Source organism: Wolffia australiana, chromosome 8 (assembly GCF_029677425.1).
Source record: "Wolffia australiana isolate 7733 chromosome 8, ASM2967742v1".
Taxonomy (NCBI): domain Eukaryota; kingdom Viridiplantae; phylum Streptophyta; class Magnoliopsida; order Alismatales; family Araceae; genus Wolffia; species Wolffia australiana.
Window position 1 is genome coordinate 5,109,264 of NC_135842.1, and position 19,891 is coordinate 5,129,154.

The following is a 19,891-nucleotide window of genomic DNA, read 5'->3' on the forward strand; positions in this document are numbered from 1 at the left end:
GTTTCTGTCCCAAAAACTGGCAAATTAGAAATCTATATTAAAAATCCATATTTTGATATTTTTTATTATTTCTTCGGCTTCCTAAAGTTCTTGTTAGCATTTTTCAAGGCAAAATATTCCGGTCAAAGAAATGGCGTAATCGGCGATATTTTCACAACTTAGACCCTCGACTTTTTTTAATTGTGGTCATTTTGTACGCAGAGAAAAATGTCCACGTGGCAGAAGCGGTCGGCGCCGTCGGTTGGCGGTTTGTGCCGGCCTTGACAGGTCAGAATGCTGAGGGCGTCTTTGCTTTTGCGGTGGGGCCCCCTCTGATCGGTCAACGTCGTTGTCACCGTTAAGTTGACCGTGAAGGAAGACCAAGTCAGCTGTTGCTCTGATGAATTTTTCCTCTCTCTCTCTCTCTCTCTCTCTCTCTCTCTCTCTCTCTCTCTCTCTCTCTCTCTCTCTCTCTCTCTCTCTCTCTCTCTCTCTCTCTCTCTCTCTCTCTCTCTCTCTCTCTCTCTCTCTCTCTCTCTCTCTCTCTCTCTCTCTCTCTATCTATCTATCTATCTCCATCTCTCTCCCAATATCTCTATCTATCTATCTCTCTCTCTATCTCCATCTCTCTCCCAATATCTCTCTCTATCTCTCTCTCTATCTCTCTCTCTATCTCTCTCTCTCTATCTCTCTTTATCTCTCTCTCTCTCTATCTATCTCCATCTCTCTCCCAATATATCTATCTATCTCTCTCTCTCCATCTCTCTCCCAATATCTCTATCTATCTATCTCTCTCTCTATCTCCATCTCTCTCCCAATATCTCTCTCTATCTATCTATCTATCTACAGTATTTTTTATTTATTAAAAGGGCATTAAAAAACAAAGGTAAATTTATGAATAAAATGTACGATTACGGTAGAATACTATCTATAGACATACGGAGCCTACACAAAAGTCAATTACATTGTAGGTGGAGTTCGTGTGTTCTAATTAATCACACTTTCAAGTGAAGATGGCGCACAATTTTAGAGGATATTTTGAGGTTAACTAAAGAAATTCAGAGTAATGATTAAGGTTTGTGAAGAACTTGATACATAATTGGAGGGAGAGGAAACACCAAGAATAATGTTATAAGTTGGAGAGTAAAAATCATGACAAGTAAAATTTGAATTGATTTATTGCCACATTGAGGAGATTATTTTCACCATTAAAAAGATTGCACTGAGAATATATTTTAATATATACTATAGAAAAAACAAATGTAATTTGCTCATCAGCTTGTGCGCTCGGACTGGATTCAACCAGATCGACCTTCAGATGGGCAGTTACATTACAGAGTATATGAAAGTTCATGTGGAGAAGTGCATAATAGTATGAATATATTAACCATTGTGGTCAAAATTGGTTATGACAACCTAGGTCATGAGTTGTTCTATTCATTGGGGAAGATGCCTATTTAAGATGAATGGGTATTTTAATGGTGATTTAAGGGCTTATCTGAGAACTATCTGGAAACTTTGTTTTTTTAATAACATGTATTGCCAACATTTATGATATATGTTTATCGATACTCAGTAGCCATAAATGGAGTGACTAGGTTTAAATGAGGTGGAAAATTAAGGAAAGAGGGAAATAAAATAGAAATAGAGAAAAAATAATGTTAATTCCCAATTTATCTGCACTTAGGTAGTCATGCAACCCTAGAAACAAAAGTCAATACACTCCAACATCCCTGAAATTATCATGTACCTCAATATCTTCCACTAATTGGAAAAGTATCTTCTATGAAAGTCAGAGAAATTTTGAACAAAAAAACTATAATGGCATTGCAATATAACACTTTATCTCATGTGCTACACACAATTTAAGGCTTATATGACCGTTACACTAGCCGGTGTACCTCGTATAAGACCATAAGTAATCCAGCCCAATATGCACCAGTACATATTACTTCTATCTAATAGTCAAACTAAGATATGTTGTTACTGCTATGATTCAGTTATACCTCTGCTACACCTCTCCCTCCTGTTGCTGAGGATGTTATTATTTATGCAGGTGTCTTCTTTATTCACTTGAACTGCTATATTTATTTATTAGGCTGTGAATTTTTTCTTCAAAGAAAGTTTTCCCTCTGAAATTACTATCCATCAATTCCTACATAGGTGCCCTAATGACTCTTTAGTGAAAAAATGATAATCCCCCTGCCCCAAATCACTCTACAGAAATGATTCACTGACCATAGTCTTTTTCAATGGACAAAGGCCATCGAACACACACTTCATCCTATGGGTTAACTATACCACTTGACAAATGTCAACCTAAGGACGACAACATGTCTACCAAATGGCGCAGTGATAAGATCCTAGGGGTAGTTTCATCATGTTAGTCCACAGGGGCATTTCCGTCATCTAGCTATCATTGTATTTCCTTTAAATAGGGATGCTCGACCTTTAAGAGGGCAGCCAAGAAGAATAATGTAATGTTCTTGTCTCCCCTCTCCTTGTCTAGGTCTGGTCTCCCTCTCTCCCTCAACGATCCTCAGCCCTCGTGATCGTCTCTACCTCACCGTGTTTTCGGACGTCCTCGGCCAATCCCTACCCCCTCCTCTCGGCCTCCTCTCAGATCCTTCCCGTTTCACCTCTCTACCCCGGAACTTCTACCTCGCCTCGTCCTCTACCCTCCTTCCGATACGAGCCTAGATCCAGGTTCGTATCACACTGCGAAGAGGGACTTTTTTCACCTGGATGTTAGATTCAGTGTTACACAAATTGATGAGTCATATACTGAGTATGATCATATCAAGGAGATTTATGATCTCAATCAGCAAATATATTTCATGCAAAAAAATTAAAAAAAATTACAGATATAGTATATATCTGCATGATAATATGAGAGCCCAGCAGAATCACACTGCATTAGAATATGAGAAAGACTGGCAAGAATTAAGGATAAATATATTTTATGAACATTGGATAGACAGTAGGCTCTTTGAGATCAGATCCCCTAAAGGGAGCTTCAACCAGAATTTGAAAATGCTCAAGCACAACTGTTCACACGAGAACATGACATATGTTTCGAAGACATGGTTATCGAGAATCAGAAAGTCGAAAGCCTTCTCGGTCTTACCTCAGTTCACAGTGCCACACCTACGATTCAAGAATCTGTGTGCCTTGTCAAAACTCCACAAAGGCCAGGGAGTATCATGTACCAATATGCCAACTGCACACTCACTGATCAACTCTGAGTAGGCAGGGTAAAATTATAGACAGTATTGGCATACAAAAGACATGTTGGAAACTCCATGAACAACACTGTTATTAGCAAGAGCAACACTGTGCTTCAGACTAACATCTCGGTAGATGAGTAGCATATTGCACCCAAAAAATTTGATGGAAAAATTGAAGGAAGAAATGCATCATCTTCGGAGCCAACTCTAGGCCATAAAAATTATTGGATCCACAGTATTTTTCAATTATAAGCAAAGTATCTAGTGACTCTACCTCATAAATTTCTCAAACCCAATGTGCTCCACAAATTCCCTTACTAAGGGTATGAAATTCAATGTTGGTGCTGAAGAACACAAATCTCTTAGTCCGTCTATAAGGTCAGAAAAGCAAATAAACCTCAAATATGTGTAGCATGTGAGGAGCACGTGATACATTGTGCCATGACTAGTCCCCCCTAATACACACATGTGCATATCACTTATACGTTATAGACAAACTAAGGTGTTTTGTCCATCTTCTTAGGGTGTATTTCACCTTCTCTCTCCTGTGTCATCCAAGCCACAGCTGACAAAAAATCTATTTCCTTCAAGAAAAATAACTGAATTTCATACCCTTAGTAGGGGAATTTGTGGAGCACTTTGAGTATGAGAAATTTATGAGGTAGAGTCACAACTACAAGATCTTCTTTTAAGATATTCAATAGCTGACCCATCCTATATCTCTACCTCCCCTTGCACCTTTATGATGCCATGAACAAAAGAGAAGAGCTTGTACAGCAATTTTCTTAAGAGAAGTCAATTAAATAAAAATAAAATATTCCATTAACAACTTAAACAGTTGACAAAAAATCTATTTTCTTCTAGAAAAGTAACTGAATTCTACAAGATTTTCTTTTAAGATATTCAATAGCAGACCTCCCCTTGCACCTTTATGATGTCATGAACAAAAGAGAGCTTGTACTGCTATTTTCTTAAGAAAAGTCAATTGAATAAAAATAAAAGCTTCCATTAACAACTTAAACAGTTGATCCATTTCTCTTACTCTTCACTGTGATTCAAGTGGGTCTTGTTCCTTGGGGAGGAAAGGGATGGGCTTGGTGGGGGCAGGAAGGCGGCCAATGCTGTCTACTTTGTCCCGCTGCTTTGGTGGTGGCCTGGCGGCACGGGGCAGCAGCCTGCCCTTCTTCTCAAACCACTCTGGCTTGAGCAGAGCTCTCAGGCCCAGCTTATTGTAGTAAACCTTCCTCACAGACCCGCCTGCTGCCTCCACCGCCGCCTTCGCCCCTACCGTCACCCTTGACACCTAGAGAAAAAAATAAATTGACAGAGACGAATAAGCCAGAAATTCTTCAACCAAAACTTTTCTTGATATCATAATACAAAGGATTGGACCAAGGGTCTGCATTTAAGTGAAGACACAGGAGAGAGGGGATGGGTGACTGTGAGAGGAAAAAGATAAGATAGAGAAAAGTTGGATCAAGATAATAGGCCCAAGGAGTAAAAGAAGGAAGAGATAGAGAGAGAGGTGTGTGGGTGTGTGTGTATGACCTGGTAATCCCAGGAAACGGAAGACTCAATAAAAGAAAATTAAAGGAACTTTAAATTTTCCAAGCCAAAGAGGAAGGAGAGAGATGATTATGGGCTAATAATCACAAGAAAAAGAAGAATACAAATCATAACCTAGAAATTTAAGCAACTATCCAGGAATAGATTTTTTTGGTGTAAAGATGGAGAGCGAGAAAGGAGAGATTGATAAGAACTTCATGAAGACTTACCAAAGAAAGAACAAAAGAAGGGTCCTCCCACGTGCGGCTCAACAAAGGTACGTCGAAGATTTGAATTAAAAGAGCGGGAAAGGGAGCTATAAATAATAGCCTAAGCCAAGAAAGGGAGGCAGGAAGAAAGTTGAATTCGCTTTGGCGAGAAGGCTGGGGGAGATCCTCCTGGCCAGAGGAGCAAGAACCAATCCGGTCTTGCTCTGGGTTACTCTTTTCTTGTTTCAGTTCTCTCTCTACCTCCACCTTCGTTCTAGACATTTATCCCTCATTCTTCTGTCATTCTTCCACTTGATCCAAGGGGATCGGGATTGTCAAAATTGCTCTTCCTAGAATGATATATTGTAGTGATATTTGGTTGTTCTACCAGCTACGCCAGAGGGATTTTATAAGAGATGAATACTGAAGATGAAAGAAGATAAAAAGGAAGACATTATAAAAGAGATGGAAAAGGAAGATAAATTTTCTAAAAGAAATGGAATCCAAAATTCGCCACGGAGAAGAAGAAAAATAAGAGAGCGCTATAAAGACACAGAGAGAGGGGTGGGGTTGAGATAGGAAGTGCACACATTAGGAATGGAGAAATAAAAAATCTGAGCAGAACAAATCTAGAGAGAGTGGCCAAGGAGATGACATCCACACCTGAGCGGATCGTAAGAAAAACTGGATCAAAGAGAGAGACATGCCATAAGGAATAAAAACATGGGTATCATATCATGGGGAGTCAGGCACATGAATAACCATCCGAAATTTATGGAGAAAATATCGTTTGCCTTCTTTGCTAAAATTATTTAATTTCGTGGGAAACTAAGCCAGTCCCTCTAGACCAAAGAAAATAATGAAGATGGATCCCAACATACCTCAAGGTGAATAGGCCATTGGATATGTTCAGCTCCTCGGCCTATCAATTTCACGCCATCATTTATTTGTTTTCCAATGGCAGCAGTATCCTGAAATTAACCAAAATCTTACTCAAGCTAAACAACGGAATAACCAGAGAACTGAATAAGCAAAGCATAAGAGTGAGAGAGAGATGGAATATGTGGAGAAAATTATAAGATATAGAAAACATGGCTAAAAGTGGTACATCACTGGTACGGATCCCCCTCCGACCGACTTGGAAAAAAGGAAGAAAAATACTGGTCTCATACATGCTACTTCAGCAACACATGAGCCGAAGCATGGACGTGAACTACTGCCTATAAAATAAAAGGCAAGAGATGAGAGGATTTCTTGGAAAGTGGTTGTTGTGGCGACTCTGGCTGAGGAAGAGAACATCCTTCTCAGAGGAAGACGAGGTTGATTCAACTCATCTCCCCACCTAGTCCTTTGTTACGATCCCCATGGAGATCTAAAAAAATCAAGAAATGGGACGAGGGATAGAGAGGAGAAAAGGAGAGATGGAAGAGGTAAAAGAGAAGAAGAGAGAGAGATAGGAGAACAAACTCTCAAGAACCTCCGAATCAGGAGTTCTTGCCCTCACGAAAGCAGGATACAGCTACTCGTGCCAAGAAACCACAGGGTAATCATTCATCAAAAGTCCCTCCAATGACCTTACATGGGGGTGTTTATAACCCTACGATTTCAAGAGTCGGTTATCTCATCAGGACTCTAACATTCTTCTTTATCCCTGACTCCTTCTCATAGGAAGAAGGGATTGATTCAACTTATCTTTCTTTGTCTGTTCTCCACCTCTCAACTATTGTTCGTGGACCATCTTAATTATTCCGGAAATTCATAAACTTTTCTTTAGAATTCCATCTCCTACTTGACTCTCTTATTGAGACGTTGATATCCTCCGAGGAAATGCGTGCAGAAGAAGATAACACAGAGAAAACGTGAGTATAAGCGGTAGACTACTCTTATTAAGAAAGGAGGAGAGAGAAAAAGGGGATGTTGATACAAGTAGAAGTATCAATATTCGAAATTCATTATTTCTTCCCTAATGTCTTCCGAATTCGAAATTACAACTTCTAGATCTCTTCCGATCAGATCTTCGCTGATCGGGATACTCTCACCCCGAGGCTGCTCCTCCGCGATCGGCCAAGATCTTGACGATGCCTCTCGAATCTTCCGACTTCTAGTGACTCCTAGTTCTTGGGCGGCCCGACGAGTCGTGCTCCTCCCTCCGATCAGCTGTCGAACTCTCTCCAGCTGCTTCGGCCTCCCGACGTAACTGCCGAGTTACTTTCAAGAAAAATCCCCCTTTCATACCTGGACCTCCGTCTTATTTATAGGGAAATACCCTCGGGACTTTATTTAGTAACTTCTTGGTCAACGGCGTTAGTCAACAGGGCACCGATCTGCTCTGTGTTTGTGTTTCCTCTTGTATTTCATTGCATAGAACTTATCAATACCTTCCCCTTGTAGATCCAGCTTGTCCTCAAGCTGGAATTCTGGAAATGATTTGCGAAGCCGATGTAACAACTCCCACGTGGCTTCGTTGATGGGGAGTTTGGTCCACTTGACTAAGACCTCTGTTAAGTAGGGAGTTTGCCGAACCTTAAGTATTTTCTCTGGATATACCTGCCATTCATATTCATCAGTCAGATAAGGGGGTAAATGTTGAGCATACTGGTGGGGAGACCCTAGTGCTCGTTTTAATAAAGATGCATGAAAGACAGGATGCAGTGAGGAAGTAAGGGGCAGATCTAATTTGTAGGCGACTGATCCTATCTTTTAGTAATTTGGTAAGGCCCAAAAACCTTGGACTCAACTTCGCACACCCTTTTGCTAGTGATTTCATTCTGTATGGTCGTATCTTTAAGTAGACCCAATCGCCTTCCACAAATTCCTCATCTCGTCTATGTTTATCAGCTTGAATTTTCATTCTTGATTGCGCCTTTGATAAGTGCAGTTTCAAGGTTGTGAGCATAATATCCCTTTCTACCAGCAGCTGGTCAATAGAATCGAAAGGGGAGGAAGTTGACCCATAGCGAACCAGTGAAGGTGGATCACGCCCATATACTGCCTTGAAGGGAGTAGTCTTGATCGACGTGTGATAGGAAGTATTATAGTTATATTCAGCCCAGTGTAGCCAATTCTTCCAATTCTTAGGTTTCTCTGAAGTGAAGCATCTTAAATAACATTCTAACCCTCGGTTGGTGACTTCAGACTGACCGTCTGTCTCTGGGTGGTATGATGAGCTGAATTTGAGTTGGGTGCCTTACAGTCTATGTAATTCCTTCCAGAAGTGACTGGTAAACAGGCTGCCTCTATCTGATACGATGGAGTTTGGTATCCCGTGCAGTCTGACAATCTCCTTAGCGAATATTTCAGCAATAGTGGAAGCCGAGTATGGGTGCTTGACTGCGATGTAATGACTGTATTTACTTAAGCGGTCAACCACCACCAAAATGGAGTCAAACCCTTCCGATTTGGGTAAACCCTCAATGAAATCCATGGTGATATCCTCCCAGATTTGATTGGGGATTGGTAGAGGTTGTAACAGTCCTGCTGGTGATAATGTGGAGGATTTTTGCTGTTGACATGTTGGGCATTGATTCACATGTCTTGATAGTCCTTCTCATACCGGGCCAGGAGACTTGTTGAGTTATTCTTTTGAGGGTCCTATGAAAACCCCCATGTCCTCCCACCTTCGAATCATGGAATTCCTTTAGGATCGCAGCAATTAAAGAAGAGTTGGTCGGTAAGATGATTCTTCCCTTGTAAAGTAGTAACCCCTGGTAAATAGTGTAATTGGAATTTTGTTCGCTGCCACTTTCAATTCTTTTATAAATTTCTCCCAGCTTCGGATCATCTTTGACTTCTTGCATGAGTTTTATCTTGTCCAGCCAATGTGTCATCGAAAGTGAGAGGCACTCTCCTGACATCTCTGGTTGAGAGCGAGACAATGCATCAGCTACCACATTCTTCTTCCCTGCCTTGAAATGAATATCGAAGTTGAATCCCAATAATTTTGACACCCATCGGTGGTATTGAGTAGGCACTTCTTTTTGCTCTGTTAAGTAGCGTAGGCTAAACTGATCTGTGTGTATAATGAATTTGTTGAACATAAGATAGTGCTTCCATTTGTTGCCGGCCCAAACTACTGCCATGAGCTCTCTCTCGTATGCGGATTTATACCGTGTGGAGTTGGGAAAGGCCTTGCTAAAATAGGCTATTGCGTGGCCTTCTTGCAATACAACAGCTCCCACGGCTATATCTGAGGCTGTTGACATTACTGTCTCCTTTCCTTTCTTGTCTTCTTTCTATTATTAGCCCCTTTCTATTATTAGCCCATTAAGGGCCCTTTCTATTATTAGCCCATTAGGGCTCCCTATAAAACCCATTGTAATCTCTTTGTTTGTGTATCAAGAATTGTTCTTTCTTCTTGTCTTCATGGTATCAGAGCCCTAACCCTAACCCTAATCCGGGTTCCTGGGCTCGACCGTAGCTCCGATCTCTGGCGTTTCTACATTCGCCACGATCTTGAGCTCCTTCTCCTTCCGGTTGGCTACCTGCTCCTGGCGGCGCAGCTTCTTTCCGGCCACATTTCCGGCTTCCCGCACCGCACTCCCTCCTCGGCTGTGCTTCTCTCTCGGCAGCATACGCTTCCCTCTCGACCGCGCGCTTTCCTCTCGGTCGCGCGCGCGCTCCTCGGCAGCGCGCTCCCTCCTCGGCTGCACTCCCTTCTCGGCCGCGGCCGCGCTCCCTCCTCGACTCTTCAGCCGCGCACGCAGCCAATAGCCGCGAGCGTTCCCGCAGCCGTGTGCTCCTCGTGCGACACTTCATTCTGTGATCAAGATGACGGAGCCTGTATCGGTTTCCGGTGTGACGCCAGCATCGACGCCAGCATCGACGCCACCCAGTGTGGGTCAAACGTCAAATGATTCGGAGGCACCTCTTGAGTCGGGGAATTGGTCGGCTTCACCTGGACCGTTTTCTCTGCCTCGGATGCCTCCAGATGGGATGTTCACCGGCTTTAACCTTCTTCAGTGGCAGCAATATGTCCAGATTACTCTCAAGGGACGACTGATGCGTCATTTACTTGAAGAAGGGCCTTCCAAGACAGACTCCAAGTACTATGACTGGCCAGACGTTGAAGGGGTGGTCCATCGATGGCTTTTGGATAGTATTTCACCGAGTATCAAGGGTGAATTTCTGTCTCTTGAGTCTGCCCGGGCCGTGGGAAGCGGCCCTGACAGCCACTCCAAGAAAAATAATATTGCCACACTGTATGAGCTAGTGCATCGGGCCGCCAATCTGCGTCAAGGAGACAGGACGATCATGGAGTACAGCACAGAACTCATTTCTCTGTGGAATGAGATTGATCACTACATGCCTCCGGACCCTCACTCGGTGGATCGCAAGTACACTCTTCAACTTCGGGTTTTTCAGTTCCTTACAGGACTTAACCCGGCATATGAAGCGGTACGGGCTCAGCTTATACACCGGGAGAAAGAGCTTTCCTTCAAGGATGCGCTTCGCAGCGCGAGAATTGAAGAATCTCTCTTTCAGCAGTCCCAGACCCCGGCTTCTGCACTTGTAGCACATTCGTCTTCCTCCACGCGCTCCTCGGTGCGACCACATCGACTGGAGCAGGAGCTTGTCGTGGTCCATCTACTCGGACTGAGGAATCCTCCAAAGGTGATCCTTCCCTTTTCTGCAATTACTGCAAAAGCGGGGTCACTCCAAGGAGACGTGCTTTAAGCTTCAGCAGGCGAACACAACAGAGCAATCTCGCTCACGGTTGCACCTTCTGTCAACCAAGTACCGATGCCTGGTCAAGTGCCTCTGTCCTATGGTCTTCTTCCAAGTGGGCGTCTTCGCGAGTGCTTCTCTTCCCGGCTTTACACCTGAAGAAGTGGGAACGTCTTCGCGATTGCTTGACCCTCCAGTCGTGGGCTCGTGCTCTCTAGCTAACGCGGGTATGTCCACCATTCCTTCTCCTCCTCCTTCACCATCTCCGTCGTCATCATCATCCACTTGGCTTCTTGACTCTGGTGCCACTGCCCACATGACACCCAATCCTAGAGCTTTTGTGACCTATGAACCCGTTTCCGGCTCCTCCAAAGTTAAAACAGCTTCCGGTGATCTTCTCACTGTGGCTAGGATTGGTCGTGTGTCTCTCTCTCCTTCGATGAACCTCACTAAAGTCCTTCATGTTCCACGGCTTGCTCATCATCTTCTTTCTTTATCCCGCCTTGTTCGTGATCTGAACCAAGATCTTACATTCACTCCTAATACCTGTTTTTATCGTGATAAGGTGTCGGGGAGGACGATTTCCATTGCTGAGGAGCATGAGGGTCTCTATCTTGTTCGATCTCCCTTGTCTCCCCTCGCTGTTGCTGCCGCTGCAGATCACCTTTCGGCGTCTCATGAGCATTTGTGGCTTCTCCATTGACGCCTCGGCCATCCATCCTTTGCTACTCTTTATCGTTTACTTCCAAAACTTTTCCAAGGCCACTCGGTGGACCGCTTTGTTTGTGATGCTTGTCGAATTGCTAAACATCATCGTACTACGTATCCTATTTCTTCTTCCCACTTGACGACTCCTTTTGCTCTCGTTCACACCGACGTGTGGGGACCCTCCCCTGTTCATAGCACGTCCGGTGCTCGGTGGTTATGTATATTCATTGATGACGCTACTCGTTTCACGTGGGCCTATCTCTTGAAAAATAAATCAGAGATCTCCCTTGTTATTCCTCAGTTCTACTCTCTCATTCAAACTCAATTCTGCACTTCTATTCGTCCCTTCCGCTCCGACAATGCCCGAGACTATGTCAATTCCACGTTAAGTACTTTCTTCCAAGAAAAAGGCATCATCCATGAAACCACATGTCCTTACACCCCCCAGCAAAATGGAGTTGCAGAACGAAAATTTCGTCACATTTTTGAAATGGCTCGGAGCCTCTTATTTCACATGCATGTGCCAAAGTATTTTTGGGCTGAAGCTGTCCTAACTGCCATTCATCTTCTCAACCGTCTTCCGTCTCGCGTGCTACTCTACTCCCATTGATTGTCTCCAGCATTCCTTCCCAACATTTCTCTCCGAACCAATCTTACCCTCGTGTCTTTGGGTGCGTTTGCTTTGCTCCTAACCACCATCTTGGTCGTGACAAGCTTGATCCTCGGGCCATCCAATGTGTCTTCGTCGGCTATTCTTCTACTCAAAAGGGTTATCGATGTTATCATCCACCCTCTCGTCGATTTATTGTCACCAAGGATGCTACCTTTGACGAATTCACTCCGTATTACCCCTCTTCTTCTCCACCTTCTCCTTCTTTACCACCTCAATCAGATCCCCTTGAATTTCTTATTCTTCCTAACTCATCTCCCTCGTCACCAGTCCCAAGTCCTTCCTTGCCTGTTCCTCTCGAAGAGCCTCCATCTGATATTCCCATGAACACCTTGTCCTCTGATCCTCTGCCTGCACCAATCCCAAATCCACCTGTCCTTACTAAAGATCCATCCTCTGCTTCATCGAACCCTCCTGCAGAGTCCCCATCGGATCCCTCTATCCCACTATGTTGTGCCCCTTTACCTATACGCCGTTGCCCGCCAGAAAAACGCTATGGTATCACTCTTGCTCGTCGCAAGCCTCGTGTTCCTCCTACCCCTGAAGTTCCCTCATCCTCCTCATCCACTCCTCTTGAAAATCCTTCATTAGCACTTGTGTCTTGCCCTCATCCTTCTCCATTGTATCCATTAGCCGCATCCATCTCATCTCATCGTCTTTCCCTATCCTACCACGCTCTTCTCACTCCCTTGACACTATCTCCCTTCCAAAGGCGGTGGGCGTAGCCTCTCTCTTCCTCATTGGCGTCGGGCAATGGAGGAGGAGCTTCAAGCACTTGCCCTAAATGACACATGGGATCTGGTTCCACTACGCCGGGCAAGCACTTGGTTGGCAGTCGTTGGGTTTATGCTGTGAACCACAATTCCGACGGCTCTATTGAAAGGCACAAGGCACGTGTTGTGGCGCAAGGGTTCACCCAACAGTATGGCATTGATTATCAGGAAACGTTTGCCCCTGTGGCCAAGATGAACACTGTCCGGATTCTCTTGGCTCTTGCCGCCGATCGGGGCTGGATATTGCAGCAATATGATGTCAAGAATGCTTTTCTTCATGGTGATTTGTCTGAGGAGATCTATATGGCCTTACCTCCTGGATATGCCTCCTTAGTGCCGTCTACTCCGAGTTCAGTTGTTTGTCGCCTGAAGAAAGCGCTGTACGGTTTGAAGCAATCTCCTCGTGCTTGGTTTGGCCGTTTCACCATGGCCATGAAGAACCGGGGATACCGTCAGTGTAATGGAGATCACACGCTTTTCTACCGTCATTCCACGTCCGGGGAGTGGCTATTCTTCTCGTGTACGTGGATGACATTATCATCACGGGTGATGATACGGAGTCCATTACTCAGCTGGCTATGTATCTGTCGTCGGACTTTGCCATACGTCATCTTGGCCCATTACGATATTTTCTTGGTATTGAGGTGGCTTATTCTTCGAGTGGGATTTTCATCTGTCAGCGGAAATATACAGTGGATCTTCTTTGCGAGCTGGGAAAGGAAGACTCCAAGCCTATTTCGACACCGATTGATGTGAGTCATCGACTTGGTGCGGATGAGAATGAAGATCCGGCTGAGCCCGGACAATATCGAAGACTTGTGGGCAAACTGCTCTATCTCACCCACACCCGTCCCGACATTGCATATGCAGTGGGTGTTCTAAGTCAGTTTATGCAGAACCCTCGAATGAGTCATCTTCATGCTGCCCATCGCCTCCTCCGTTTCTTGAAGGGCACCATTGGCCGTGGTTTAATGTTTCGTCGTCACAGTGGTCTGCATCTAGAAGTCTACACTGATGCCGATTATGCAGGATCTGTGGTTGATCGTCGGTCGACCTCTGGGTACTGCACCTTCTTGGGTGGCAATCTTATTACTTGGAGGAGTAAGAAACAGAAAGTGGTCTCTCGATCAAGTGCTGAAGCGGAGTTCCGTGCCCTTGCGCATGGTCTTTGTGAAGCACTTTGGATTACCCAACTGCTTCGTGAACTAAAGTGTCCGGTTTCTTCCCCTGTTCAGCTGTTCTATGACAACAAATCGGCTATCAGCATTGCTCATGATCCCGTCCAGCATGATCGTACAAAACACATTGAGATCGATCGACATTTCATTAAAGAGAAGCTTGAGTCGGGAAATTTCTGCACGCCATATGTTCCGTCAGCTGAACAGCTTGCAGACATCTTCACCAAAGGGCTTCATGCCCCTCGGTTTGAGGAGCTCTGTTCCAAGCTGGGTGTGGAAAACATCCACGCTCCAGCTTGAGGGGGAGTGTTGACATTATTGTCTCCTTTCCTTGTCTTCTTTCTATTATTAGCCCCTTTCTATTATTAGCCCATTAAGGGCCCTTTCTATTATTAGCCCATTAGGGCTCCCTATAAAACCCCTTGTAATCTCTTTGTTTGAGTATCAAGAATTGTTCTTTCTTCTTGTCTTCAAAGGCGTTTGTCTCAATGATAAAAGGCAATGAGAAATTTGGTAACCTCAATACCGGAGTCCTGGACAGGGCTAGTTTCAGACTTTCAAAGGAAGCATCAGCTTTTTCTGTCCAATGGAAGGAATTCTTTTTCAGAAGGGTGGTCAGATGTTGGGCGATGGCCGCATAATTTGACACAAATCTTCGATAGTAACCAGTCAGTCCAAGAAATCCCCTCAATTCCTTGATAGTGATAGGTGTCTTCCATTGTGTTATTGCCTCTATTTTTGAGGGATCTGTGAACACTCCTTCAGCTGATATAATATGACCCAGGAAATCGATGAATTTACACCCAAACTTGCACTTCTTCGGGTTGATATGAAGCTGATTACTCGTCAGTAAGTCAAATACAACCTTAAGGTGTTGCTCATGTTGTTGGAAATCCTTGCTGTATATTAGGATATCATCAAAGAACACCAATACAAACTTCCTAAGATGTCGGTAGAAAATAGAATTCATAAGTTCTTGAAATGTTGCCGGAGCATTGGACAATCCGAATGACATAACTTGGAACTCGAAGTGGCCATGATGCGTTTTAAATGCCGTCTTGTGAATATCACTAGGATGCATTCTCACTTGATAATATCCGGATTTTAGATCGATTTTTGAAAAGACCGTCATCCCCTGCAACTCTTCCAGCAGTTCATCTACCATGGGGATTGGAAATCTGTTGGGTACTGTTAACTGGTTTAAAGCTCTGTAATCAATACATAATCTAAAGCCGCCATCCTTTTTCTTGACTAATAATGCTGGGCTTGCAAAGCAGCTATTGGAGTGTTGAATAATTTTTGATTCCAGAAGTTCTTGTACCAACTCTTCCAATACATTTTTGTGGGTGTGTGAGTATCTATAAGGTTTTTTATTAACTGGACTAGCCCCGGGAACCAGATGTATTCGATGATCACAATCACGGAATGGGGGTAATTCAGTCGGTTGCTCAAAAACATATGGGTAACATTCTCTTAACCAAGGCAGACCATGATCTAGAGAGAGAGCAAGTACCTCATAAGTTGAGTATGCAGGCTGATCTTTGGCGTCGTTAATGTAGGTCATTGACTCTTCCCACTCTTGATGAGCTTGATCAATGGCAAACTTTGTAAATCTCAATGCATTCAGCTCTGGGTCGGAAATAATAGTATGGACCTGCCCATCCAGATAAAATTTGATCATAAGATGGTGATAGTTACAGTGAAACCACCCCAGAGTTTTCAACCAGGGTACGCCAAGAATAATATCACAACTCCCCAAGGGAAATGGAATGAAGTTTTGAGTGAATGTCAGCCCTTGCATTTCTATTGGGAGATTCAAACATACTCCCTCCGTTTGTCGACGAAATCCGTCACCCAAGGTAATGCTAAATTTATGATATGGTGTAACCTGTATCTTCAACTGTTGGATCACTTTTGGTTTAATGAAGTTGAAAGTGGCCCCACCATCAATAAGAAGAGTCTGAAAGGAGCGGGTCTGGCCCCGGTGACCACCTTTGACCCTTGAATTGACATAAATTCTCCTCTTATCAGAGGTGCTTCATCCAGCTGCATGAGGTCTTCCTCCGTTATCGGTTGCTCTTCTTCTTCAAAATCTTCTTGAAGCATATATATACTCAATTTCTTTTGACATCTATGACCTGGAGTGTACCTCTCATTGCAATTGTAGCATAGACCCCTTTCTCGCCTTTGTAAAAATTCCTCAGGGGAGAGTCGAGTAAGTCTCTTCCTGTTTTCCTTCAGAGGTATTTCTTGTCTGATTGGGTTTGGTGCCTCTCTTGGGGGGTGTCTTTGAGCTGGACCTTCCCCTCTTCCTGCCACCACCGATCTCTGATAGTTATTGAGAGCTGGTCTTGGAGCAGGTTGAACAACTGGCGCCGGTTGTTCTTGTCCATCTAAAATGGCCAAGTTACTCTCTGCCTCAAGCGAGTAGTCCATAATGTCCTATATGCCATAGGGACGATATTTGTTTAGCTCTACGCGTACTTCAGGTTTCAACCCTTTGAGATACGCCGATTCTTGGACTTCTGCTGGTATATGTGATAAGAAAGCCACCAAGTCTTCAAACTCTGACCGATACTCTGATACGGTGCCTGTCTGTTTGAGATTCATAAGCTGAATGCAGAGAGTCCTTACTGAGAAATTGTATCTTTTTTCAAAGAAATGTCGGAATACCAGCCAGTTATCGAATCCAAAATTCTTCTCGGTGTATATAAACCACCCCTGTGCAGGTCCTTCCATATGCAGTGAGACTAACTACAGCTTCTCGTCGTCGGTGAGTCTGTTGACTGAAAAGAATCTTTCAACACAGTTCAACCACATCTGTGCATTGGCGCCATTGAAATAAGGCAAGTCTCCCTTGCGGTATACATTCTTTTGGTCAGAAGGATTGTCTTGAAGTGTCTGGACTCGATTGTACCTTGGTTCTCCCTCTGGGACTGGTTTAGGCGCCGAAGCTGGAATCGTTTCCAGTTTCGAATTCATAAGCTGGAGCTGTTGCATTATGCCGACCAGGATCTCCGCCGGTACAGGTACTTCGTCGCACATCGCCTTCCCTTTTTCCTTGCTGTCTTCCATAATGATCTTGGATAGCTTGCCCAAGCCCAAATAAATCTTGACCAATCACTATTCCGCTATCGTTGAGTGCTTTCGTCGAATTCCTTGCCGATCTCGATATTTGGTACGGTTGATGCCGCGGATCGTTTGCTCTGATACCAGATTGATACAAGTAGAAGTATCAATATTCGAAATTCATTATTTCTTCCCTAATGTCTTCCGAATTCGAAATTACAACTTCTAGATCTCTTCCGATCAGATCTTCGGTGATTGGGATACTCTCACTCCGAGGCTGCTCCTCCGCGATCGGCCAAGATCTTGATGTTGCGTGTCGGATCTTCCGTCTTCTAGTGACTCCTAGTTCTTGGGCGGCCCGACAGTCGTGCTCCTCCTCCGATCAGCTGTCGAACTCTCTCCAGCTGCTTCGCCTCCCGACGAACTGCGAGTTACTTTCAAGAAAAATCCCCCTTTCATACCTGGACCTCCGTCTTATTTATAGGGAAATACCCTCGGGACTTTATTTAGTAACTTCTTGGTCAACGGCGTTAGTCAACAGGGCACCGATCTGCTCTGTGTTTGTGTTTCCTCTTGTATTTCATTGCATAGAACTTATCAGATGTGAGGAGAAAAAGTGACAGAGAAAACACGGATAGAAGCAAAAGATTACAATCATAAAGAAAGAGAACAAGTAAGAGATACGGGGAATGTGCGGAGAAAAAGATAAGGTATAAAAAACATGGATTTTAGCAGTTGATTACTCTCATTAAGAGAGAGAGAGAGAGAACATAAGGAGAAAAACAAGTGACAGGAAATAAATAGATCACTCTCAGAAAGAGAGAGAATGAGAGACAGAGGGATATGGGGAATGCGTGAAGAGAACATAAGAAAGAGAAAGATGGGTATAATCAGTAGTATTCTCTCATCAAGAAAAAAAATGAGAGGGAGAGAGAATAAGCAACCTTCAGAGTTTTCATTGATATGAGCTCCCCAGAGTCGATCTTCCCTGCATTAATAAGCTCTGCTATTTTACCCAGGTCGACAGGCTGCACAAGAGGTGACACGGGCATTAACACAACGGATTAAGTGTTACTGATGAGAAAATATGAACTCAAACTGGGTTTCGTTCAATCTAACCCACCATTAAACCACAATGAAATCGAAAGATTCATTAAAACATACAAGTTGCTGGTCATCCAACTGATTGAGAAAAAAATAGTTCAATAAAAAATGATTAGAGGAAAACTCGTCATAATTTTCACTACGCACTTCTCGGGTTATTTTCATTAAAAATGATGCAGTGACTTTCATCAACCCAAATATTGACTGAAAGTGCAAGAAATCGCAAGAAGGTAGGAATAACACAATCATTGGCGATATTTGATCGGAAGCAACTAGAAACCAGAAATACAAAATATCATGAAATATATACAGATAGATGCGAGAGATTCACAGAGTTATATAATCCATGTCAATTCAATCATAATACTCTAGAAAGTTATGCGGGAGACAAAGTAACCACGTCGCCGCGCTGTGCATTGTGTTTTTTTCTCGTTCAGACTTTGCGAATACCTTAATCATGAATGTCCCGATTATCGCTTAAATTTTCCAGCTCTGACCAGCCCAGTAGGGTGATTATAAACAAAAAAAATCCAAGAAGGTAATTAGAAGAGAATCAGAGACATTATTAATTCGGAAGCAAGTAGGAAACAAAAAATACAAAAGATCATAAAACTTGCCCAGAAAGATGCCAAAGATTTGCAAAGTTCTCAAACCCACATCAATCACACAATGTTTCTCCATTTACAGATCACATCAACCATGAAAACCCAGATCGCCGCTAAAACTTTAAATCTTCTCCACCCAAGAAAAATGAAAAGCCGAAAAACCTCGCAAAAGTTCTCAAACCCACATCAATCACACAATGTTTCTCCATTTACAGATCACATCAACCATGAAAACCCAGATCACCGCTAAAAATTTTAAATCTTCTCCACCCAAGAAAAATGAAAAGCCGAAAAACCTCGCAAAAGTTCTCAAACCCACATCAATCACACAATGTTTCTCCATTTACAGATCACATCAACCATGAAAACCCAGATCGCCGCTAAAAATTTTAAATCTTCTCCACCCAAGAAAAACACAAAGGCAGAGAACCCTTTCACCTGGAAGGTAAGACCAAAGGGATTTTTGAACCCGCGCTTAGGCAGAAGTCTCCTCAGAGGAGTCTGCCCACCTTCAAACCCAAACTTCATAGTTCCCCGGGCCTTCTGCCCTTTATGCCCACGCCCAGCCGTCTTCCCCCGCCCAGATCCAATGCCACGGCCCTTCCGCCTCTTCTTATGCTTTCTTCCCGGGCTATCCTGGAGATCGTTCAACCTCAGCAGCGCAGAAGACGACATTGCCCGGAAAGCAAGCCCCAGAGAGAAACCCAGTTCTTGGCGGAGCTTCTGCCATGGAGAAGGGTCGGTGAAGCGTTGGGTAATGGCCGAAGAAGAGATGGAAGGGCGGAAATTGGGCAGGCTTCTGCTTGGAGCGCTGCCCAGAAGAAGGCGGAGCTGCTTTCGCCACATGAGAAAAGGAAGGCCTTCTACCATGGACTGGGAACTGAAGCTATGAAGAGACCCAAGAACAGGGTTTTAGCTTCCTTGCATTTTATTTTTATTATTATTTTATTTGCAAAAACTCGAGCCCAGGCTCTTCGTTGACGAGTCTGGGCTCGAGTTTATTTGTCCCATGATGAAAAAATCGTCCCGTCCGTGAGGTTGGACTAATACCGGGAATGGAAATTCGTCCCGAGATGAACAAACTGGACGGTTTACATCCACTCGGACGAAAAAACCGTCCCGTCCAGGAATCACGGACGAAAAAAAAGTCCTGTCCGTGT

The 19,891-nt window shown here is 43.8% G+C and overlaps 1 protein-coding gene across 1 annotated transcript; it reads right to left on the bottom strand.

Annotated features, from left to right (window-relative positions):
* Positions 1 to 4,191: 4,191 nt before the first annotated feature.
* LOC144706933 (Ribosomal protein L18e/L15 superfamily protein) lies at positions 4,192 to 19,628 on the bottom strand. The gene is made up of 4 exons (XM_078580023.1): positions 19,170 to 19,628; positions 17,967 to 18,050; positions 5,842 to 5,931; positions 4,192 to 4,509 (listed from the first exon to the last, which is right to left on the bottom strand). The coding sequence occupies exons 1-4, from the start codon at positions 19,599 to 19,601 to the stop codon at positions 4,252 to 4,254; spliced, it is 864 nt and encodes a 287-aa protein (XP_078436149.1). The 5' UTR covers positions 19,602 to 19,628; the 3' UTR covers positions 4,192 to 4,251.
* Between the last annotated feature and the right edge of the window lie 263 nt (positions 19,629 to 19,891).